This window comes from Sebastes fasciatus, chromosome 4, assembly GCF_043250625.1.
Source record: "Sebastes fasciatus isolate fSebFas1 chromosome 4, fSebFas1.pri, whole genome shotgun sequence".
Lineage (NCBI taxonomy): Eukaryota > Metazoa > Chordata > Actinopteri > Perciformes > Sebastidae > Sebastes > Sebastes fasciatus.
Genome location: NC_133798.1, coordinates 29,900,085 through 29,926,053, shown reverse-complemented (window position 1 = coordinate 29,926,053; position 25,969 = coordinate 29,900,085). Strand labels below are relative to the sequence as shown.

General features: G+C 40.1%; 2 protein-coding genes, 1 long non-coding RNA gene and 1 pseudogene across 3 annotated transcripts in view; 3 read left to right on the top strand and 1 right to left on the bottom strand.

Moving 5' to 3' along the window:
• LOC141766572 (uncharacterized) overlaps window positions 1-25,969 on the bottom strand; it is a 103,509-nt gene that overhangs the window by 76,191 nt on the left and 1,349 nt on the right. Inside the window, exon 2 of the long non-coding RNA XR_012593655.1 lies at window positions 749-797. This is a non-coding gene — a long non-coding RNA (uncharacterized LOC141766572). The remainder of the gene's footprint in view (window positions 1-748; window positions 798-25,969) is intronic.
• On the top strand, window positions 7,799-9,869 carry LOC141766571 (E3 ubiquitin-protein ligase TRIM21-like). Its single transcript, XM_074633530.1, has one exon. It carries the CDS (start codon window positions 7,803-7,805, stop codon window positions 9,441-9,443), a length of 1,641 nt encoding a protein of 546 aa, XP_074489631.1. The 5' UTR covers window positions 7,799-7,802; the 3' UTR covers window positions 9,444-9,869.
• LOC141767105 (E3 ubiquitin-protein ligase TRIM21-like) lies at window positions 14,497-16,545 on the top strand. Its single transcript, XM_074634347.1, has one exon. The coding sequence runs from the start codon at window positions 14,497-14,499 to the stop codon at window positions 16,138-16,140; it is 1,644 nt and encodes a 547-aa protein (XP_074490448.1). The 3' UTR covers window positions 16,141-16,545.
• LOC141767104 (E3 ubiquitin-protein ligase TRIM21-like) lies at window positions 19,264-24,087 on the top strand (annotated as a pseudogene).

Genomic DNA, 25,969 nt, shown 5'->3' with positions numbered 1-25,969 from the left:
CTCCATCCGAGTTTTAAAATCTTATTTTAGATAAAGAAAAGGAGAAAATGTGCTCAACATTTTGGAGAACAGCAGTGAAGTGCAGAGGGATTAGTTGTTATGATGGATCATAGACTGTATAGTGTATGGAGATAAATACTGAAATGGTTACAGTCAGAATGACACATTGGCAGAGGAAGGAAGTATTACATTTACTTAGTCACTTTGTTTTAAGTAATTGTGCGGCTATTTTGCATGACCTATAATCTTTCTATTTTGTAGTAGCGTTGAAGGATTTCCTTTGATTTTAAAATTATTACTTCCTGGGAACATATCACTCTTTTCCTAATTATAAACCATCTGTGTGTTTTTTAGACACACTATGGATTTTCCAGTCGTGGAATGTAATTAAAGCCGACTACTCTCTGATTGAGGAGCTTTTTCTAAAATAACGTAAAGGGTTCTCTGATAGAAGTACTTTACTTTATTGAAACCTCAAAATCACAGAGAAGCCTATATTGTGTTCCAGTGACAAAAGATTTTCATCTCAGTTTTTCTTCAATTTTTTTTCTCCTGTATTGTGATCAGTAAGAAATCTGTCAAAATGAAGAAAAGATAATCAGTTTGTAAAGCAGCAGAAAAGAGAAATTGCAGGATAAACAGTGAGCTGAACATTGGAGTGTTTGTGGGATTGTAGAGGGACTGTAGAGGAAGCGTTGTAGCCTGTTGATCAAAAGATACAGGATGTTCTTGAATATCTTGCACTGACCTCTTTTGTTATGTTGTCTGTTTGTAGTTGTATGTTGTTTTGGCTGCTGCTGTAGCAAAAAGAGGAAGAAACAAAAAGTAAAAAAACTCATCTTGTTCCAAAGCCATGTTAAGGTAATTCAATAAAGCCTCACTGACAGAGCTCCACTGAGAGGAGGAGCAACACTGAAAGAGGAGAGCTGCAACGTCTTGTTTGTCTGAGCCACAGCAGAGCTGCAGTCGAGACAAGTCTCTGTGTTTCTCTCTAAAGAAACATTCAACTGAATCCAGCAGGTTTTTATCAACAACACAGCAGAATCTCTGCCAAACACTGGTGAGTACACTGACCTACAGAGACTAAATACACTAACTGTCCAGATTTAGTAGAAACCAGAAACCACAACAAAGAATAAAACAGCAGATAAACTAGTCATGCTAAAAGCTAACTAGTGTAGCTTAGATTCCTTTTGGAGTACAGTATCTGATTTAATGATTATAAAAGGCACCAAATTTAGGTTTTACCACTTATAGCTGTTACACACTTTGGTAAACAGCCGTGAACTTCAAACCCTTTCCTCTCAACTTCTCTGTTTCTGTAGCTGCTGTCTGCCTTTGTAAGCTGATCATATTTACTGTGTTTCAACAACCGGTATTAACTCAAAACTTCAGCTCTACTCAGACAGGAAGTTCCTCAATATAGGCCTATATAACTGAAAAGCCATTATTAGAAAGAAAAAATGGAGCAATTTGGCTGTTATTAATGAACACAATATCTGATTACTGTAAACAAATAGTGGATGAAGAGTTTTGGTTTGTGTTCATTAAACTTGGAACTTGACCATCAATCAGAATCACGACAGGCTGCAAAAACATTTAATTGTGAGTTTGGCTGCATTTACATCAAAGGTGAAAGAAGTACTGAAATATGGAGGACAGAAGCTGCCAAAATCAAAAATGCATTATTAAATTAATTTCTCATTGAATGTGCCAAAAAATAATATTGAAAATAAATGTAGACATTAATTAATTGATGAAATGTGACAGAAATTTATATTTCTGTTTTAATTTATCTATATTTATCTTTGTATTAATTCCCCTATTTATCTACTCTTCAATTTAATTTTCCTTTTTTATTTATTTATATATTTTCATTTACTTAAATGTATTTGTTTATTTTTACATTTATTTTGAAACAGTTAAAAATCATTTTTAAATGTATTTATTTATGCATTGTTTTCCCTTTGCAATATTCCCCCTATTTATTTCCCCCTTTTTATTTATTTCTGTATTCTTTTCTTTATACAATTCCTTTTACATGTCTTTATGCATTTCTGCTTCACTATGTAAATGACAGGGCTGTCATTCAACATGTTTCATCATGGGGTCAACTTGAGTGCATAGATTGACTGTACAAGGCGAGCTAGCTAAGGAGCTAACGCTGTCTGCTTATCAACTCCAGTCTTCATCCCCGGCTCCATACGGTGGGTTGTCAGTCTGCGGCTGCTCCCCCCCGCCACTGCCTCAGATCTTTGGTCTTGCATTGTCCGACAGGTACAGGTGTGCAGACCAACCAACTGGAGCTTAACTGTTTAACTCTTTCGCCGACCCCCAAGGTTGAGCTTGTTCAGAGTGAGAACCTCCAGGCCGAAGCCGCCAAGCCCGTTCTCTCCATTGTAGTGTACTGTACGTAGCCGGAGATGAAGACTGGAGTTGATAAGCAGACAGCCTTTACTAGCTAGCATGCTAACATGTACAGTATAGTCGATCAATGCACTCTGATGTCGATCAACCAATAGGCGAAAAGTTGACCCCATGACTCAAGTTGAATGACAGACCCCTCATTTGTATAATGAAGCAGAATTGCATCAAGAAATGTAAAAAAAGAAAGGTCTAAAGAAAAGAATACAGAAATACATAAGTTTAGGGAAATAATAGGGGGAACTTGCAAAGGGAAAATAATGGATAAATAATTAAATACATTAATTAATTAATAATGAAAAAATACATTTAATAATATATTTTAAATTAATACAAAATAAATACAAAATTAAATAAATAAATATTAGTTAATAAAAAAATAATGAAAGGGAAAATTAGTAGAGTAGATAAATAGGGGAATAAATACAAAGATAAATGAATAAAGTAAATTAAAACAATTTATCTTACAATTCATCAATTAATTTATGCCTACACTTATTTTTTATATTATTTTGGTACATTTAATGACATATTTATTTATTTATCGAGTAATTTACTCATTTGTTTATTTAGTTTTGATTTTGACAGGTTCGGCCCTCCATACTGAGATCTTTTACTTGAGTAAAAGTAGTAATACACAATTCAGAAATACACCGTTACAAGTAAAAGTCATGCATTGAAAATGTTACTTCAGTAAAAGTGCTAAAGTATAAACATCAAAATATAGTAAAGTACTAAAAGTTAAAAGTACTCATTTTGCTGAAAGGTTCATTTCAGAAATATTTATATATTATGTTATTGGATCATTATTATTGATGCATTAATGTGTTCATCACTTTAATGTTGCAGCTGGTAAAGGTGGAGCTCATTTTAACAACTTCACATATTGCTGGGTAGCTTAGTCCAAAATAAATACATCATGATATTAGTTGACTTAAATTATGTATTATAATCAGAATCTTAAAACTAAAAGTCCATCCATCTTCAACCGCTTATCCGGGATCGGGTCGCGGGGGCAACAGCTCCAGCAGGGGACCCCAAACTTCCCTTTCCCGGGCCACATTAACCAGCTCTGACTGGGGGATCCCGAGGCGTTCCCAGGCCAGAGTAGAGATATAATCTCTCCACCTAGTCCTGGGTCTTCCCCGTGGTCTCCTCCCAGCTGGTCGTGCCTGGAACACCTCCCAAGGGAGGCGCCCAGGAGGCATCCGTGCTAGATGCCCGAACCACCTCAACTGGCTCCTTTCGACGCAAAGGAGCAAGGACTCTACTCCGAGTCCCTCACGGATGACTGAGCTTCTTACCCTATCTCTAAGGGAGACGCCAGCCACCCTCCTGAGGAAACCCATTTCGGCCGCTTGCACCCGCGACCTCGTTCTTTCGGTCATGACCCAACCCTCATGACCATAGGTGAGAGTAGGAACGAAGATTGAACGGTAGATCGAGAGCTTTGCCTTCCGGCTCAGCTCTCTTTTCGTCACAACGGTGCGGTAAAGCGAATGCAATACCGCCCCTGCTGCTCCGATTCTCCGACCAATCTCACGTTCCATCGTCCCCTCACTCGCGAACAAGACCCCGAGATACTTAAACTCCTTCACTTGGGGTAAGGACTCATTCCCTACCCGGAGTAGGCAATCCACCGGTTTCCTGCTGAGAACCATGGCCTCAGATTTAGAGGTGCTGATTCTCATCCCGACTGCGTCACACTCGGCTGCGAACCGATCCAGTGAGTGCTGGAGGTCGCAGACCGATGATGCCAACAGGACCACATCATCTGCAAAAAGCAGCGATGAGATCCTCAGCACACCGATCTGCAAACCCTCCTCCACCCGACTACGCCTCGATATCCTGTCCATGAATATCACGAACAGGATTGGTGACAAAGCGCAGCCCTGGCGGAGGCCAACCCCCACCGGAAACGAGTCCGACTTATTGCCAAGGATCCGAACACAGCTCTCGCTTTGGGCGTACAGGGATTGGATGGCCCTGAGAAGTGCCCCCCTCACCCCATACTCCCGCAGCACCCCCCACAGTATCTCCCGGGGGACCCGGTCATATGCCTTCTCCAAGTCCACAAAACACATGTAGACTGGATGGGCATACTCCCAGGCCCCCTCCAGGATCCTTGCGAGAGTGAAGAGCTGGTCCGTTGTTCCACGGCCAGGACGGAATCCGCATTGTTCCTCTTCGATCTGAGGTTCGACTATCGGCCGAACCCTCCTTTCCAGCACCTTGGAGTAGACTTTACCAGGGAGGCTGAGCAATGTGATACCCCTGTAATTGGCACACACTCTCTGGTCCCCCTTTTTGAAAAGGGGAACCACCACCCCGGTCTGCCACTCCTTAGGCACTGTCACCGACTTCCACGCGGTGTTGAAGAGACGTGTCATCCAAGACAGCCCCTCCCCACCCAGAGCCTTCAGCATTTCTGGGCGGATCTCATCAACCCCCGGGGCTTTGCCACTGTGGAGTTGTTTGACTACCTCAGTGACTTCCACCAGGGTAATTGATGATGGTCCCCCATCAGCTTCCAGCTCTGCCTCTATCATAGAGGGCGTATTGGTCGGATTCAGAAGTTCCTCAAAGTGCTCCTTCCACCGCCCGATTACCTCCTCAGTTGAGGTCAACAGTGTCCCATCCTTACTGTACACAGCTTGGATGGTTCCCCGTTTCCCCCTCCTAAGGTACCGGATGGTTTTCCAGAAGCACTTTGGTGCCGACCGAAAGTCCTTCTCCATGGCTGCTCCGAACTCCTCCCACACCCGCTGCTTTGCCTCCGTCACGGCAGTGGCTGCTGCTCTTCGGGCCCGTCGGTACCCTGCAACTGCCTCCGGAGACCTCCGAGATAACATATCCCGGAAGGCCTCCTTCTTCAGTCGGACGGCTTCCCTGACCACCGGTGTCCACCACGGTGTTCGAGGGTTGCCGCCCCTTGAGGCACCTAAGACCTTAAAACCACAGCTCACCGCCGCAGCTTCAGCAATGGAAGCTTTGAACATCGTCCACTCGGGTTCAATGCCCCCAACCTCCACAGGGATGCCAGAAAAGCTCCGCCGGAGGTGTGAGTTGAAGATCTCTCGGACAGGGGCCTCCTCCAGACGTTCCCAGTTCACCCTCACTACGCGTTTGGGCTTACCAGGTCTGTCCAGAGTCTTCCCCCACCCTCTGACCCAACTCACCACCAGATGGTGATCAGTTGACAGCTCCGCCCCTCTCTTCACCCGAGTGTCCAAAACATGCGGCCTCAGATCAGATGATACGATTACAAAATCGATCATCGACCTTCGGCCTAGGGTGCTCTGGTACCACGTACACTTATGAGCATCCTTATGTTCGAACATGGTGTTCGTTATGGACAATCCATGACTAGCACAGAAGTCCAACAACAAACGACCACTCGGGTTTAGATCAGGGAGGCCGTTCCTCCCAATCACGCCACTCCAGGTGTCTCCATCGTTGCCCACGTGCGCGTTGAAGTCTCCCAGGAGAACTATGGAGTCCCCTACTGGAGCCCCATACAGGACTCCATTCAGGGTCTCCAAGAAGGCCGAATACTCCGAACTGCTGTTTGGTGCATACGCACAAACAACAGTCAGAGTTTTCCCCCCCATAACCCGAAGGCGTAGGGAGGCGACCCTCTCGTCCACCGGGGTAAACGTAGCGGCACTCAGCCGGGGATTTGTGAGTATCCCCACACCCGCCCGGCGCCTCACACCATGGGCAACTCCAGAGAAGAATAGAGTCCAACCCCTATCCAAGAGTACGGTTCCAGAACCGAGGCTGTGCGTAGAGGTAAGCCCTACCAGATCCAACTGATAGCGCTCCACCTCCCGCACAAGCTCCGGCTCCTTCCCCCACAGAGAGGTGACGTTCCACGTCCCCAGAGCCAGCCTCTGCCGCCCGGGTCCAGTCCGTCGAGGTCCCTGGCCTTCACTGCCACCCGTGTGGCAGCGCACCCGACCCAAGCGGTTCTTCCCGCAGGTGGTGAGCCCACAGGATGGAGAGGAGGGGGGTGCCACGTTCCTTTTTCGGGGTATCCCCGGCCGGGCTCCGTGGCAAGCCCGGCCACCAGACGCTCGTTGACGGGCCCTCCGTCTGGGCCTGGCTCCAGACGTGGGCCCCGGGCTTCCTCCGGGCCGGGTAACTCCTCCTCTGCCTCGTGTCGTCATTGGGTTTTTTGTGAACCATTCTTAGTCCGGCCCCTCACCTAAGACCAATTTGCCATGGGAGACCCTACCAGGAGCACGAGGCTCCAGACAACACAGCCCTCAGGGTCATAGGGACACACAAACCTCTCCACCACGTTAAGGTGATGGTTCCCGGAGAGGAAACTAAAAGTATTAAATTAATATAGGCTTCTATAAAGTTTGTGTGTCTTTGATTTGTCTTATTATACATGCTTTTCATTTCCCATAAACGTGTGTAGGTTAAATTAGCAGTAGGCAGTATATTTTTGTCATAATTTGGCAAAAATTCCATAATTACCTTTCAGCATATTGTAATTCAAGTGTTCTGAGAGATAACTAGACTTCTGCTCCTTCTCATGGCTCTGTTTTCAGGCTTTAGAAAATCTAGCCGTGACGGGAGACTTTGACCAATCACAGGTCATTTCATTGAGAGAGCGTTCCTATTGGCTGTGCTCCGGTCATGTGACCAGAACTTGGCGTTCTTTCAACAGATTTTACAATGGCGGCCGCGTCACAAACTTTCTCATTTTACAGCTAAACCGTGCACTAAAAGATGATTCTGAAAACATTTGAGGCGAGGATTAGGCATTAACGTAACATAATATTGATTCATATTTGATCAGCACAGCCTAGTTTGACCGTTTGGTCGGAGTTCGCGAGTGATTGACAGCCGGCTCTCATAGACAGCAACTGGACAGCAGACCTCAGATCAGCTCTTTCTGCTTGTTTTCCTCCAGTCTGGGAAATCTTGCAGATGCCGTTAGGAGCACCGAAGGACACAGAAGCAAATGTTTTTATCAGGTTACCTGTTTCATGTACTATTGTCAAATTATAGCGTCCGTTTTATAAAAATAACTTTTTTTAATAATATATGCTCCAATCTCGCCTACTTCAGCTTTAATGGTTGCTAATTTATTAATAATTACACTGGCAACATGACCTGACTGCATAATATGATGTCTTAATAAATCAGACGCTGAATAGATGCCATCAAATTCATTGACGACCACAGCACATAGTTGCGTTGCACCATTTTTTAAATAAATATGGCCCTCAGTTGGATGCAATATAACAGCATTCAGGATGACTCATTATATTCCACTAACCATAGTTTGATTTTATTAAACAAATAAGTAAAAGATAGGTAATTACAGTTTTGTTTTTCACTCTTTTTGTCCTCAGAGTGTAGATATGTCTGCTGCCAGCTGTCTGCTGACTGAAGATCAGTTTCTGTGCTCCATCTGTCTGGATGTGTTCACTGATCCAGTCAGCACACCATGTGGACACAACTTCTGTAAAACCTGCATCACTAAACACTGGGATATTAATGTCCTATGCGAGTGTCCCAACTGTAAAAAGGTTTTCAACACTAGACCTGAGCTGCAGGTCAATACTTTCATCTCTGAGATGGCTGCTCAGTTCAGACAGTCAGCTCAACAGAAAGCCAGCAGCAGCAGCTCAGAGCAACAAGCTGCCAAACCAGGAGAAGTTCCCTGTGACGTCTGCTCTGGAACCAAACTGAAGGCCCTGAAGTCCTGCCTGGTGTGTCTGGAATCCTACTGTGAGACTCACCTGGTGCCTCATCTGACAAGGTCAGCTCTGAAAAGACATCAGCTGATCGACCCTGTGGAGAACCTGGAAGGCAGGATGTGTACGAAGCACGATAAACTGCTGGAGCTGTTCTGTAAGACTGACCAGATGTGTGTCTGCATGCTCTGCACTATTTCAGACCACAAGACACATGATGTTGTTCCTTTGAAAGAAGGATATGAAGGAAAGAAGGCCGAGCTGGGGAAGACAGAGGCTGAAATTCAGCAGATGATCCAGAAGAGACGACTGAAGATTCAGGAGATGAAACACTCAGTGGAGCTCAGTAAGGTAGATGCAGACAGAGAGATAGCAGATGGTGTTCAGGTCTTCACCGCTCTGAAGGAGTCTGTTGAGAGAAGCCAGGCCGAGCTCATCGACACAATAAAAGAGAAGCAGACAAAGACAGAGAAACAGGCTGAAGGCTTCATCAAAGACCTGGAACAGGAAATCTCTGAGCTGAAGAAGAGAAGCACTGAGGTGGTGCAGCTCTTACTCTCTGAAGACCACCTCCATGTCCTCCAAAGCTTCACGTCCCTGAACGCTGCTCCACCCACCAAAAACTGGACAGAAGTCAGCGTCCGTCCACTTTCATTTGAGGGGACTGTGGTGAGAGCTGTGAATCAGCTGAAGGAGACGCTCAGTAAACAGATGAAGAAGCTGTTTGAAGTTGAGCTGAAGAGGGTCCAGCAGTCTGCAGTGGATGTGACACTTGATCCTGATACAGCACAGCCCAACCTCATCCTGTCTGATGATGGAAAACAAGTAAACTGTGGTGATGTAAAGAAGAATCTCCCAGACAACCCAGAGAGATTTACTTGTCCCTGTGTCTTAGCAAAACAGAGTTTCTCTTCAGGAAGGTTTTACTTCGAGGTTCAGGTTAAAGGGAAGACTGAGTGGGCTTTAGGAGTGGCCAGAGAGTTGATCAACAGGAAGGGAATAATCACACTGAATCCTCAGAATGGTTACTGGACGATATGGTTGAGGAATACAAAGGAGTACAAAGCACTTGCTGACCCTAGAGTCCGTCTCTCTCTGAAGTCTCAGCCTGAGAAGGTGGGGGTGTTTGTGGATTATGAGGAGGGTCTGGTCTCCTTTTATGATGTTGATGCTGCAGCTCTTATCTACTCCTTTACTGGCTGCTGCTTCACTGAGAAACTCTACCCATACTTTAGTCCCAGTCTTAACTATGGAGGTAAAAACTCTGCCCCTCTGATCATCTCTCCTGTCAATCACACTGAGTAGAACAACCAAAGATTCACTTTCATTTGATGTAATAAATGTGTATTTATTGGTGATATACAATTTATACATTGTTGTTTTTACAGATTATATCTTTTTCCCTGAAAGTGTTTTTATTTTATCTGTCACATTGCTACTTATTACTACAACACAGAGATTCTACCACACTGACTGATATTATCTAATGTAGTCTTATTTATTCTAATAACTGCATTACCTGCCTTCAAGACTGTTAAATCATCCAAAACATTTTTTGCAGAAATCAGAAGCATTTGTACGTGTCAAATTCAAATTGTTTGTTATCTGATCATTGTGTATATAAGAAGTATTGCATACTGGCACAAATTACTTAAAAGCATTTTATGAATAATACAAAAAGTAATTTACTTTTCTCTCTTTTGCTTTTTAAATAAACAAAAACAAACTAAAGATTTTATTGTGTCTGATTAAGTTATTTTGTTTTTGATTGATATCAAAGTTGAAAAAAGAGCTGATGGTGTTTCTATAATGATACGAAATAATGTGATTTAAAAACACCATCAGCTGTTCTCAGACTGACTTCAGTTGACGAGCTCCAACACCCATCACATTTGAGATAGTTGGTAGTGTAAGATTATGTAGTGCTGGGACTTGCCACTGAAAATGGTGTGTGAGCCCTGAACTCCGCTCATGGACTCAACGTTTACAGTAACTATAGGCTACTGTAGCCCATGACCCATGACGTCACCAGGTCGACAAAACTGTTCTCTCTTTTTCTCTTCGCCTCGGCTCGGCACTCCACACTGGTGGAGCTCTGAGCACCGTGCAGTCTGCTTGGAGCAGACACATCAGATCCCTTTCCCCTCGCAGGGACGCAAGAGTCTGCCTGAAAACATCCCTGTTAAGTATGCTCCGCTAACAGAGAGCAAACAAGTTTAGTAAAGGCTACGACACAGTCTGCCCGCTGACGGTAAAACCACCGGAGCAAAGAAGCCAGTTCAGCACCAACCTAACTGGACCCTGCAAGGAAACAAAGACTGAGGCGACCGGTTTCCTTCAATCTGCACCATCTCAACACAGCACAGCAAAGACATTGCATTCTCATGGTACTAGCTAACAAGCATGAAAGATGCCATCCCATTGAGTCAATTCCATAGATTACAGAGAATTAGTGACACAAAGGAATCTTTTGATAACCAAGTGAGCATAATGAAATCACGATTTAAACAAAGAGGATATGAAGATAAATGTCTAGATGCAGCCTTACAACAGGTGACAACAAAACCACAAGGGGATAGAAAGACAACAAACAAACCAAGTTCTGTCTGTGTTTTAAACTTTACTGATAGATCAAATGAAATAAAACATTCTTTCAGAAAGCATTGGCACATTATTTCTAGAGACACTAAAATCGGTCAGTTATTTAATACACCAACAAGAATAACATTCCGTCGAGGAAAGAATTTGAAAGACAAACTGGTACACGCCGATTGTCTTTTTCAAAGACCTAAGACTAGCCTGACCCCTCTACCTGATGGCAATTACTTCTGGGTCTGAGTTGTGTTAAACCAGTGCTACTAGTTTGTAGAGAATAAGTGATATGTGAGAACGCCCTCTGGTGGAGTTAATAAACTGCAGCCTGTGGTCATATGAGGTCATGCTCTTAATAAATATCTACACAGTCTGATGCTGGAGCAGATTATATGAAGTCTAATTGGTACAAGTACTCTATGCCTTTTTGTTTGTTTTGTAGTTTTTTGAGCTCATTCTAAAATCAGCAACTTTACTTCCATTTAAGACTTACTTTAAAAGTATTGTTCTTTAACTACTTTTACAAATAGAGAATCACAGAAAAGCTCATTAATCTACTGCTGTGGTCCAATCAGAAGGATTCTCCATCCGAGTTTTAAAATCTTATTTTAGATAAAGAAAATGAGAAAATGTGCTCAACATTTTGGAGAACAGCAGTGAAGTGCAGAGGGATTAGTTGTTATGATGGATCATAGACTGTATAGTGTATGGAGATAAATACTGAAATGATTACAGTCAGAATGACACATTGGCAGAGGTAGGAAGTATTACATTTACTTAGTCACTTTGTTTTAATTAATTGTGCGGCTATTTTGCATGACCTAAAATCTTTCCATTTTGTAGTAGCGTTGAAGGATTTCCTTTGATTTTAAAATGATTACTTCCTGGGAACATATCACTCTTTTCCTAATTATAAACCATCTGTGTGTTTTCTTAGACACACTACGGATTTTCCAGTCGTGGAATGTAATTAAGGCCGACTACTCTCTCTGATTGAGAAGCTTTTTCTAAAATAACGTAAAGGGTTCTCTGATAGAAGTACTTTACTTTTTTTGAAACCTCAAAATCACAGAGAAGTCTATATTGTGTTCCAGTGACAAAAGATTTTCATCTCAGTTTTTCTCCTGTAATGTGATCAGTAAGAAATCTGTCACATGAAGAAAAGATGGTGAACACTTTGTAAAGCAGCAGAAAAGTGAAATTGCAGGATAAACAGTGAGCTGAACATTGGAGTGTTTGTGGGATTGTAGAGGGACTGTAAAGGAAGCGTTGTAGCCTGTTGATCAAAAGATACAGGATGTTCTTGAATATCTTGCACTGACCTCTTTTGTTATGTTGTCTGTTTGTAGTTGTATGTTATTTTGGCTGCTGCTGTGGAAAAAAGAGGAAGAAACAAAAAGTTAAAAATCCTCTTGTTCCAAAGCCATGTTAAGGTATTTCCCAAAGAGGCAATAAAGCCTCACTGACAGAGCTACACTGAGAGGAGGAGCAACACTGAAAGAGGAGAGCTGCATTTGAGGAAATGAAAGTGAACGTTTGTCTGAGTGACAGCAGAGCTGCAGTCGAGACAAGCCTCGTGTTTCTCTCTAAAGAAACATTCAACTGAATCCAGCAGGTTTTTATCAACAACACAGCAGAATCTCTGCCAAACACTGGTGAGTACACTGACCTACAGAGACTAAATACACTAACTGTCAAGATTTAGTTGAAACCAGAAACCACAACAAAGAATAAAACAGCAGATAAACTAGTCATGCTAAAAGCTAACTAGTGTAGCTTAGATTCCTTTTGGAGTACAGTATCTGATTTAATGATTATAAAAGGTACCAAATTTAGGTTTTACCACTTATAGCTGTTACACACTTTGGTAAACAGCCGTGAACTTCAAACCCTTTCCTCTCAACTTCTCTGTTTCTGTAGCTGCTGTCTGCCTTTGTAAGCTGATCATATTTACTGTGTTTCAACAACCGGTATTAACTCAAAACTTCAGCTCTACTCAGACAGGAAGTTCTTCAATATAGGCCTATATAACTGAAAAGCCATTATTAGAAAGAAAAAATGGAGCAACGTGGCTGTTGTTAATGAACACAATATCTGATTACTGTAAACAAATAGTGGATGGAGAGTTTTGTTTTGTGTTCATTAAACTTGGAACTTGACCATCAATCAGAATCACTACAGTCTGCAAAAACATTTAATTGTGAGTTTGGCTGCATTTAAATCAAAGGTGAAAGAAGTACTGAAATATGGAGGACATAAGCTGCTAAAATCAAAAATGAATTATTAAATTACTCTATAAATAAATACATTTGTCATTGAATGTACCAAAGATAATATTAAAAATAAATGTAGGCATTAATTAATTGATGAAATGTGACAGAAATTGATATTTCTGTTTTAATTTGATTCTTTTGTATTTACCTTTGTATTAATTCACCTATTTATCTACTCTTCTATTTAATTTTCCTTTTTTATTAATTTATATATTTTCATTTACTTAAATGTATTTTTTTATTTTTATATTTATTTTGAATCAGTTAAAAATCATTTTTAAATGTATTTATTAATTAATAAATGTATTTATTTATGCATTGTTTTCCCTTTGCAATATTCCCCCTATTTATTTCCCCAAAGTTATTTATTTCTGTATTCTTTTCTTTATACAATTCCTTTTACATGTCTTTATGCATTTCTGCTTCACTATATAAATGTGGGAGCTGTCATTCAACATGTGTCATCATGGGGTCAACTTTAGTGCATAGATTGACTGTACAAGGCGAGCTAACGCTGTCTGCTTATCAACTCTGCAGCTGAATATGGGAATTAATACAAAGATAAATGATTAAAGTAAATTAAAACAATTTATGTAACAATTCATCAATTAATTAATGCCTACACTTATTTGTAATATTATTTTGGTACGTTTAATGACATATTAATTTATTTATCGAGTAATTTACTCATTTATTTATTTATTTTTGATTTTGACAGGTTCGGCCCTCCATACTGAGATCTTTTACTTGAGTAAAAGTAGTAATACCACAGTTCAGAAATACACTGTTACAAGTAAGAGTCATGCATTCAAAATGTTACTTCAGTAAAAGTGTTAAAGTATAAACATCAAAATATACTAAAGTAGTAAAAGTTAAAAGTACTCATTATGCTGAAAGGCTCATTTCAGAATAATATATATTATGTTATTGGATCATTATTATTGATGCAATAATGTGTTCATCACTTTAATGTTGCAGCTGGTAAAGGTGGAGCTCATTTTAACAACTTCACATATTGCTGGGTAGCTTAGTCCAAAATAAATACATCATGATATTAGTTGACTTGTATTATGTATTATAATCAGAATCTTAAAACTAAAAGTATTAAATTAATATAGGCTTCTGTAAAGTTTGTGTGTCTTTGATTTGTCTTATTATACTGTATCTGCTTTTCATTTCCCATAAACGTGTGTAGGTTAATGCTTGCTAATGTATTAATAATTCCACTCACAGCATGAACTGACTGCATAATATGCTGTCTTAATAAATCAGACGCTGAATAGATGCCATCAAATTCATTGACGACCACAGCACATATTTGCGTTGCATCATTTTTTGAATAAATATGGTCCTCAGTTGGATGCAATATAACAGTGTTCAGGATGACTCTCATTATATTCCACTAACCATAGTTTGATTTTATTAAACAAATAAAGTAAAAGATAGGTAATTACAGTTTTCTTTTTCACTCTTTTTGTCCTCAGAGTGGAGATATGTCTGCTGCCAGCTGTCTGCTGACTGAAGATCAGTTTCTGTGCTCCATCTGTCTGGATGTGTTCACTGATCCAGTCGCCATACCATGTGGACACAACTTCTGTAAAACCTGCATCACTGAACACTGGGATGTTAATGTCCTATGCCAGTGTCCCAACTGTAAAGAGTTTTTCAACACTAGACCTGAGCTGCGGGTCAATACTTTCATCTCTGAGATGGCTGCTCAGTTCAGACAGTCAGCTCAACAGAAAGCCAGCAGCAGCAGCTCAGAGCAACAAGCTGCCAAACCAGGAGAAGTTCCTTGTGACGCCTGCACTGGAACCAAACTGAAGGCCCTGAAGTCCTGCCTGGTGTGTCTGGAATCCTACTGTGAGACTCACCTGGAGCCTCATCTGACAAGGTCAGCTCTGAAAAGACATCAGCTGATCGACCCTGTGGAGAACCTGGAAGGCAGGATGTGTACGAAGCACGATAAACTGCTGGAGCTGTTCTGTAAGACCGACCAGATGTGTGTCTGCATGCTCTGCACTGTTTTAGACCATAAGACACATGATGTTGTTCCTCTGAAAGAAGGATATGAAGGAAAGAAGGCCGAGCTGGGGAAGACAGAGGCTGAAATTCAGCAGATGATTCAGAAGAGACGACTGAAGATTCAGGAGATGAAACACTCAGTGGAGCTCAGTAAGGAAGATGCAGACAGAGAGATAGCAGATGGTGTTCAGGTCTTCACCGCTCTGAAGGAGTCTGTTGAGAGAAGCCAGGCCGAGCTCATCGACACGATCCAAGAGAAGCAGAGAAAGACAGAGAAACAGGCTGAAGGCTTCATCAAAGAGCTGGAAAAGGAAATCTCTGAGCTGAAGAAGAGAAGTACTGAAGTGGAGCAGCTCTTACTCTCTGAAGACCACCTCCATGTCCTCCAAAGCTTCACGTCCCTGAACACTGCTATACCCACCAAAAACTGGACAGAAGTCAGCATCCGTCCATCTTCGTATGAGGGGACTGTGGTGAGAGCTGTGAATCAGCTGGAGGAGACGCTCAGTAAACAGATGAAGAAGCTGTTTGAGGCCGAGCTGAAGAGGGTCCAGCAGTCTGCAGTGGATGTGACACTTGATCCTGATACAGCAGAGCCCTACCTCATCCTGTCTGATGATGGAAAACAAGTTAAACATGGTGATGTAAAGAAGAATCTCCCAGACAACCCAGAGAGATTTGATAATTCTGCTTGTGTCTTAGCAAAGCAGAGTTTCTCTTCAGGAAGGTTTTACTACGAGGTTCAGGTTAAAGGGAAGACTGAGTGGGATTTAGGAGTGGCCAGAGAGTCGATCAACAGGAAGGGACAAATCACGCTGTCTCCTCAGAATGGTTACTGGTCGATATGGTTGAGGAATAAAAATGAGTACAAATCTTGTACTAAGCCTCCAGTCTGTCTCTCTCTGAAGTCTCAGCCTGAGAAGGTGGGGGTGTTTGTGGATTATGAGGAGGGTCTGGTCTCCTTTTATGATGTTGATGCTGCAGCTCTTATCTACTCCTTTACTGGCTGCTGCTTCACCGAGAAACTCTACCCATACTTTAGTCCTGATCTTATCTATGGTGGTAAAAACTCTGCCCCTCTGATCATCTCTCCTGTCAATCACACTGAGTAGAACAACCAAAGATTCACTTTCATTTGATGTAATAAATGTGTATTTATTGGTGATATACAATTTATACACTGTTGTTTTTACAGATTTTATCCTGAAAATGTTTTTATTTGATGTGTCACATTGCTACTTATTACTACAAAAACACAGATTCTACCACACTGATTGATATTACCTAAAGTAGTCTAATTTATTCTAATAACTGCATTACCTGCCTTCAAGACTGTTAAATCATCAAAACAAAAATTTGCAGATATCAGAAGCATTTGTACGTGTGAAATTCAAATTGTTTGTTATCTGATCATTGTGTATATAAGAAATGTTGCATTCTGGCAGAAATGACTTAAAAGCAGTTTATGAATAATACCAAATGTAATTTACTTTTCTCTTTTTTTCTTTTAAATAAACAAAAGCAAATTAAAGATGTTATTGTGTCTGATTAAGTTATTTTGTTTTTGATTGATATCAAAGTTGAAAAAACAGCTGATGGTGTTTCTATAATGATACCAAATAATGTGTTTTAAAAACACCATCAGCTGTTCTCAGACTGACTTCAGTTGATGAGCTCCAACACCCACCACATTTGAGATAGTTTGTAGTGTAAGATTATGTAGTGCTGGGACTTGCCACTGAAAATGGTGTCTGAGCCCTGAACTCCGCTCATGGACTCAACGTTTACAGTAACTATAGGCTACTGTAGCCCATGACCCATGACGTCACCAGGTCGACAAAACCGCAGCGTCAGCTGTTCTCTCTTTCTTTATTTGGTCTCTTTCTTTTCTCTTCACCTCGGCTCAGCTCTCCACACTGGTGGAGCTCTGAGCACCGTGCAGTCTGCTTGGAGCAGACACATCAGACTCCTTTCTCCTCGCAGGGATGCAAGAGTCTGCCTGAAAACATCCCTGTTAAGTATGCTCCGCTAACAGAGAGCAAACAGGTTTATAGCGGCTACGGCACAGTCTGCCCGCTGACGGTAAAACCACCGGCGCAAAGAAGCCAGGTTAGTGCCAACCTAACTGGACCCTGCAAGGAAACAAAGACTGAAGCGACCGGTTTCCTTCAATCTGCACCATCTCAACGCAGCACAGCAAAGACATTGCACTCTCATGGTACTAGCTAACAAGCATGAAAGATGCCATCCCATTGAGTCAATTCCATAGATTACAGAGAATTAGTGACACAAAGGAATCTTTTGATAACCAAGTGAGTATAATGAAATAACGTTTTAAACAAAGAGGATATGAAGATAAATGTCTAGATGCAGCCTTACAACAGGTGACAACAAAACCACAAGGGGATAGAAAGACAACAAACAAACCAAGTTCTGTCTGTGTTTTAAATGTTACTGATAGATCAAATTAAATAAAACATTCTATCAGAAAGCATTGGCACATTATTTCCAGAGACACTAAAAACTGACAAACTGGTACACGCCGATTGTCTTTTTCAAAGACCTAAGACTAGCCTGACCCCTCTACCTGATGGCAATTACTTCTGGGTCTGAGTTGTGTTAAAGCAGTGCTACTAGTTTGTAGAGAATAAGTGATATGTGAGAACGCCCTCTGGTGGAGTTAATAAACTGCAGCCTGTGGTCATATGAGGTCATGCTCTTAATAAATATCTACACAGTCTGATGCTGGAGCAGATTATATGAAGTCTAATTGGTACAAGTACTCTACGCTTTTTTGTTTGTTTTGTAGTTTTTTGAGCTCATTCTAAAATCAGCAACTTTACTTTCATTTAAGACTTACTTTAAAAGTATTGTACTTTAACTACTTTTACAAATAGAGAATCCCAGAAAAGCCCATTAATCTACTGCTGTGGTCCAATCAGAAGGATTCTCCATCCGAGTTTTAAAATCTTATTTTAGATAAAGAAAATGTGCTCAACATTTTGGAGAACAGCCGTGAAGTGCAGAGGGATTAGTTGTTATGATGGATCATAGACTGTATAGTGTATGGAGATAAATACTGAAATGGTTACAGTCAGAATGACACATTGGCAGAGGTAGGAAGTATTACATTTACTTAGTCACTTTGTTTTAAGTAATTGTACGGCTATTTTTTTGCATGACCTAAAATCTTTCCAATCGACTGCAACAATATGGTGCATTTAACTTTCCCAACTCAGATCTAAGGCCACCTGAAACAGCTACAGCATTAGCATCAGTCATTTTCCATTGTGAAAGGAACAATTCACAAATTTTACTTTTAAACAGACTATATTTGTTATACTGTATTTATCTTGACCCAAGAGAGTGAGAAAAAATACACGTTGCTGAGATGTTAAAAGGTTACAAATTATAAAATCAAAGACTGAGCTCAACTTTAGACTGATGGGATTGTTGTGTGGTGTTAAAGCCTTCTGGTACAATATACAGTATGTTTTTGCACATCTACCACTCAACTGTTTTGTTTTCATTTTGTATTAGCGTTGAAGGATTTCCTTTGATTTTAAAATGATTACTTCCTGGGAACATATCACTCTTTTCCTAATTATAAACCATCTGTGTGTTTCTTAGACACACTATGGATTTTCCAGTCGTGGAATGTAATTAAGGCCGACTACTCTGTCTGATTGAGGAGCTTTTTCTAAAATAACGTAAAGGGTTCTCTGATAGAAGTACTTTACTTTTTTACTTTTTTTGAAACCTCAAAATCACAGAGAAGCCTATATTGTGTTCCAGTGACAAAAGATTTTCATCTCAGTTTTGTCTTTACTTTTTTTATCCTGTATTGTGATCAGTAAGAAATCTGTCACATGAAGAAAAGATAAACAGTTTGGAAAGCAGCAGAAAAGTGAAATTGCAGGATAAACAGTGAGCTGAACATTGGAGTGTTTGTGGGATTGTAGAGGGACTGTAAAGGAAGCGTTGTAGCCTGTTGATCAAAAAATACAGGATGTCCTTTAATATCTTGCACTGACCTCTTTTGTTGTGTTGTCTGTTTGTAGTTGTATGTTGTTTTGGCTGCTGCTGTAGAAAAAAGAGGAAGAAACAAAAAGTAAAAAAAACTCATCTTGTTCCAAAGCCATGTCAAGGTATTTCAATAAAACCTCACTGACAGAGCTCCACTGAGAGGAGGAGCAACACTGAAAGAGGAGAGCTGCAACGTCTCATTTCCTGAAATGAAAATGAACGTTTGTCTGAGTGACAGCAGAGCTGCAGTCGAGACAAGTCTCTGTGTTTCTCTCTAAAGAAACATTCAACTGAATCCAGCAGGTTTTTATCAACAACACAGCAGAATCTCTGCCAAACACTGGTGAGTACACTGACCTACAGAGACTAAATACTCTAACTGTCAAGATTTAGTAGAAACCAGAAACCACAACAAAGAATAAAACAGCAGATAAACTAGTCATGCTAAAAGCTAACTAGTGTAGCTTAGATTCCTTTTGGAGTACAGTATCTGATTTAATGATTATAAAAGGTACCAAATTTAGGTTTCACCACTTATAGCTGTTACACACTTTGGTAAACAGCCTTGAACTTCAAACCCTTTCCTCTCAACTTCTCTGTTTCTGTAGCTGCTGTCTGCCTTTGTAAGCTGATCATATTTACTGTGTTTCAACAACCGGTATTAACTCAAAACTTCAGCTCTACTCAGACAGGAAGTTCCTCAATATAGGCCTATATAACTGAAAAGCCATTATTAGAAAGAAAAAATGGAGCAACTTGGCTGTTATTAATGAACGCAATATCTGATTACTGTAAACAAATAGTGGATGAAGAGTTTTGGTTTGTGTTCATTAAACTTGGAACTTGACCATCAATCAGAATCACGACAGGCTGCTAAAACATTTAATTGTGAGTTTGGCTGCATTTACATCAAAGGTGAAAGAAGTACTAATATATGGAGGACAGAAGCTGCCATAATCAAAAATGAATTATTAAATTACTCTATAAATAAATAAATTTGTCATTGAATGTACAAAAATAATATTAAAAATAAATGTAGGCATTAATTAATTGATGAAATGTGACAGAAATTGATATTTCTGTTTTAATTTGCATCTATTGTATTTACTTTTGTATTAATTCCCCTATTTATCTAATCTTCTATTTAATTTTCCTTTTTTATTTATTTAAATATTTTCATTTACTTAAATGTATGTGTTTGTTTTTACATTTATTTACATTTTAATACATTATTAAATGTATTTATTTATGCATTGTTTTCCCTTTGCAATATTCCCCCTATTTATTTCCCCAAAGTTATTTATTTCTGTATTCTTTTCTTTATACAATTCCTTTTACATGTCTTTATGCATTTCTGCTTCACTATGTAAATGAGTGGGCTGTCATTCAACATGTGTCATCATGGGGTCAACTTGAGTGCATAGATTGACTGTACAAGGCGAGCTAGCTAGCGAGCTAACGCTGTCTGCTTATCAACTCCAGTCTTCATCCCCGGCTCCATACGGTGGGTTGTCAGTCTGCAGCTGGTTGCATTGTCCGACTGGTACAGGTGTGCAGACCAACCAACTGAAGCTTAACTGTTTAACTCTTTCGCGGACCCCCAATGTTGAGCTTGTTCAGAGTGAGAACCTCCAGGCCGAAGCCGCCAAGCCCTTTCTCTCCATTGTAGTGTACTGTACGTAGCCGGAGATGAAGACTGGAGTTGATAAGCAGACAGCGTTAGCTAGCTAGCATGCTAACATGTACAGTATAGTCGATCAATGCACTCTGATGTCGATCAACCAATAGGTGAAAAGTTGACCCCATGACTCAAGTTGAATGACAGACCCCTCATTTGTATAATGAAGCAGAATTACATAAAGAAATATAAAAAAAGAAACGTCTAAAGAAAAGAATAAAGAAATAAATACATTTGGGGAAATAATAGGGGGAACTTGCAAAGGGAAAATAATGGATAAATAAATAAATACATTAATTAATTAATAATTAATAAATACATTTAATAATATATTTTAAATTAATAGAAAATAAATACAAAATTAAATAAATATAAGTTAATAAAAAAATAATAAAAGGGAAAATTAGAATAGTAGATGAATAGGGAAATTAATACAAATAGAAATGAATGAAGTAAATTTAAAAAAATTATGTTACAATTCATCAATTAATTAATGCCTACACTTATTTTTTATATTATTTTGGTACATTTTATGACATATTAATTTATTTATAGAGTAATTTACTCATTTATTTATTTTTGATTTTGACAGGTTCGGCCCTCCATACTGAGATCTTTTACTTGAGTAAAAGTAGTAATACCACAGTTCAGAAATACACTGTTACAAGTAAAAGTCATGCAGTCAAAATGTTACTTCAGTAAAAGTGCTAATGTATAAACATCAAAGTATACTAAAGTACTAAAAGTTAAAAGTACTCATTATGCTGAAAGGCTCATTTCAGAATAATATAAATTATGTTATTGGATCATTATTATTGATGCATTAATGTGTTCATCACTTTAATGTTGCAGCTGGTAAAGGTGGAGCTCATTTTAACAACTTTACATATTGCTGGGTAGCTTAGTCCGAAATAAATACATCATGATATTAGTTGACTTATATTTTGTATTATAATCAGAATCTTGTAACTAAAAGTATTAAATTAATGTAGGCTTCTTTAAAGTTTGTGTGTCTTTGATTTGTCTTATTGTATATGCTTTTCATTTCCCAAAACCGTGTCTAGGTTAATGCTTGCTAATGTATTAATAATTCCACTCCCAGCATGAACTGACTGCATAATATCCTGTCTTAATAAATCAGACACTGAATAGATGCCATCAAATTCATTGACGACTACAGCACATATTTGCGTTGCACCATTTTTTTAATAAATATGGCCCTCAGTTGGATGCAATATAACTGCGTTCAGGATGACTCTCATTATATTCCACTAACCATAGTTTGATTTTATTAAAAAAATAAGTAAAAGATAGGTAATTACAGTTTTGTTTTTCACTCTTTTTGTCCTCAGAGTGGAGATATGTCTGCTGCCAGCTGTCTGCTGACTGAAGATCAGTTTCTGTGCTCCATCTGTCTGGATGTGTTCACTGATCCAGTCAGCACACCATGTGGACACAACTTCTGTAAAACCTGCATCACTCAACACTGGGATATTAATGTCCTACGCCAGTGTCCCAACTGTAAAGAGGTTTTCAACAATAGACCTGAGCTGCGGGTCAATACCTTCATCTCTGAGATGGCTGCTCAGTTCAGACAGTCAGCTCAACAGAAAGCCAGCAGCAGCAGCTCAGAGCAACAAGCTGCCAAACCAGGAGAAGTTCCCTGTGACGCCTGCACTGGAACCAAACTGAAGGCCCTGAAGTCCTGCCTGGTGTGTCTGGACTCCTACTGTGAGACTCACCTGGAGCCTCATCTGATGAGGTCAGGCCTGAAAAGACATCAGCTGATCGACCCTGTGGAGAACCTGGAAGGCAGGATGTGTACGAAACACGATAAACTGCTGGAGCTGTTCTGTAAGACCGACCAGATGTGTGTCTGCATGCTCTGCACTATTTCAGACCACAAGACACATGATGTTGTTCCTTTGAAAGAAGGATATGATGGAAAGAAGGACGAGCTGGAGGCTGAAATTCAGCAGATGATCCAGAAGAGACAACTGAAGATTCAGAAGATGAAACACTCAGTGGGGCTCAGTAAGGAAGATGCAGACAGAGAGATAGCAGATGGTGTTCAGGTCTTCACCGCTCTGAAGGAGTCTGTTGAGAGAAGCCAGGCCGAGCTCATCAACACGATCCAAGAGAAGCAGAAAAAGACAGAGAAACAGGCTGAAGGCTTCCTCAAAGAGCTGGAACAGGAAATCTCTGAGCTGAAGAAGAGAAGCACTGAAGTGGAGCAGCTCTCAGGCTCTGAAGACCACCTCCACCTCCTCCAATGCTTCACGTCCCTGAACACTGCTCTACCCATCAAGGACTGGACAGAAGTCAGCGTCCGTCCATCTTCGTATGAGGGGACTGTGGTGAGAGCTGTGAATCAGCTGAAGGAGACGCTCAGTAAACAGATGAAGAAGCTGTTTGAGGCTGAGCTGAAGAGGGTCCAGCAGTCTGCAGTGGATGTGACACTTGATCCTGATACAGCACAGTCCAACCTCATCCTGTCTGCTGATGGAAAACAAGTTAAACATGGTGATGTAAAGAAGAATCTCCCAGACAACCCAGAGAGATTTTTTTGTCCTTGTGTCTTAGCAAAGCAGAGTTTCTCTTCAGGAAGGTTTTATTACGAGGTTCAGGTTAAAGGGAAGACTGAGTGGGCTTTAGGAGTGGCCAGAGAGTCGATCAACAGGAAGGGGAAAATCGAACTGTCTCCTCAGAATGGTTACTGGACGATATTGTTGAGGAATGAAAATGAGTACATAGCTTGTGCTGGCCCTTCAGTCTGTCTCTCTCTGAAGTCTCAGCCTGAGAAGGTGGGGGTGTTTGTGGATTATGAGGAGGGTCTGGTCTCCTTTTATGATGTTGATGCTGCAGCTCTTATCTACTCCTTTACTGGCTGCTGCTTCACTGAGAAACTCTACCCATACTTTAGTCCCTGTCTTACCTATGGTGGTAAAACCTCTGCCCCTCTGATCATCTCTCCTGTCAATCACACTGAGTAGAACAACCAAAGATTCACTTTCATTTGATGTAATAAATGTGTATTTATTGGTTAAATACAATTTATACATTGTTGTTTTTACAGATTTTTTCTTTTATCCTGAAAATGTTTTCATTTGATGTGTCACATTGCTACTTATTACTTCAACAACCAGATTTTACGACACTGATTGATATTACCTAATGTAGTATAATTTAGTCTAATAAGTGCAATACCTGCCTTCGAGACTGTTAAATCATGAAAAACAATGTATGCAGAAATCAGAAGCATTTGTACGTGTCAAATTCAAATTGTTTATTATCAGATCATTGTGTATATAAGAAGTGTTCAATTGTGGCACAAATTACTAAAGAGCAGTTTATGAAAAATACAAATGTGATTTGCTTTTCTCTCTTTTTCTTTTTAAATAAACAAAAGCAAACTAAAGTTTTTATTGTGTCTGATTAAGTTATTTGGTTTTTGATTGATATCAAAGCTGAAAAAACAGCTGATGGTGTTTCTATAATGACACCAAATAATGTGATTTAAAAACACCATCAGCTGTTCTCAGACTGACTTCAGTTGACGAGCTCCAACACCCACCACATTTGAGATAGTTGGTAGTATCAGATAACATAGTGTTATTTAAGGGTTTAGTTGTGTTTGAGCAGCTGATGTGAACACTAAACCAGTGCTACTAGTCTGTAGAGAATAAGTGACATCTGAGGACGTCCTCTAGTGGAGTTCAACTGCAGCCTGTGGTCATATGAGGTCATGCTCTTAATGAATATCTACACAGTCTGTTGATGAAGCAGATTACATTAATGCTGGAGCACAATTAAATCTAAGTCTAATTGGTACAAGTACTCTTTCTAGTAAGTGGGGAGCTTTTTGTGTCATTGCCAACCTTTCTAACACACATAGTTTATCTATAACTAATATCTAACCAACTCAGCTGTGACTCTCTGCAGTCTGAGATGTTTTCACATGTTTTAACACACGTTTAGTAAAGTAATAGGACTTGAGATTTAAAGGGGAACATCACCTAAATTAACAAATCCAATATATTATTTCCATGGCCTAGGAAAGTTCAATCAATATTTGTGGTCATGAGCTCCTCTCTCTCAAAGCCAGAAACCAGAGAAGTAAGTTTCAACTTGTGATGTAATAGGGTATAAAGTCTGGAGCTGCTCCATAGACAATGAACTGGGAGACTGAACTAGAAAGTTTGTTTTCTTTTTATACCCAAATGAGCTTTACTCTATTATTGTGTTCTCAGCTGAACAGAAAATGTTCCCATATACTCAGAATATTCCCCTGGATGCTCTCAGTGTCATCTAGAACATCTTTCCAAATTCATTGTCTATGGAGCAGTTACACACTTTATACCCTATGACATCATGAGTTTGAGTTTTAGCTCTCTTTAGATTTTGGAGAGAGTTGTTCATGTTAAATAATATTTTTTGGGCTGTCTTTGACCATAGGATTAACATGTATGAATTTTTTTTAAATGGGCGTAGTCCCCCTTTAAACGAATAGTTCATGTGTTTTGAAGTGGGGTTTTATCAGGTACGTATCCATTGTAGGTGTATTACTTACTGTAGATGACGGTCGGTGTGCCCCCAGTTTTGAGAAACAGACAGGAGCACTGACACCGGAGCAAAGCAATGTAGCCTACTGCTGTGGACAGGTACGGCAGAAAATGTATTTTAGCCACCTAGAAGAAAGGCTCACCTAAAAAAAATTATTTCGGTTTAAATGTACGCTATATTTAGAATATTTTTCCCACAGCAAACTGAACTGAAGGTGAAACGTATCTATACTGTCTTTGTCATCTGAGCCTGCTGGCTTTGAAGAGAGCATAGATATGTATGTTTCCCTTTCAGTTCAGTTCCCCGTCAGAAAGGAGAGGGAAAGGTCTCTGACAGCAAGATAAAGCGGTGAAAATATTCTAAATGTAGCGTACACTTAACGGGTACTGATTTTTTTAGGTGGCTAAAATACACTTTTCTGCCGTCCCCGTCCACAGCAGTACATTGCTTTGCTCCAGTGACGGTGCTTCTGTCTGTTTCTCCAAGCTGTGGGCACGCCGACCGTCATCTATCAGAATCAGAATCAGAATTGTGTTTATTGCCAGGTGTAAGAGGTATACACTAGGAATTTGCTTTGGTTATGTTGGTGCAAGTCAAAACAGTATAATAACAAAAGAATAGATAAATGTTAGAATAAAATAAGAATAAAAAATTGAAATTCTACCAATATACAA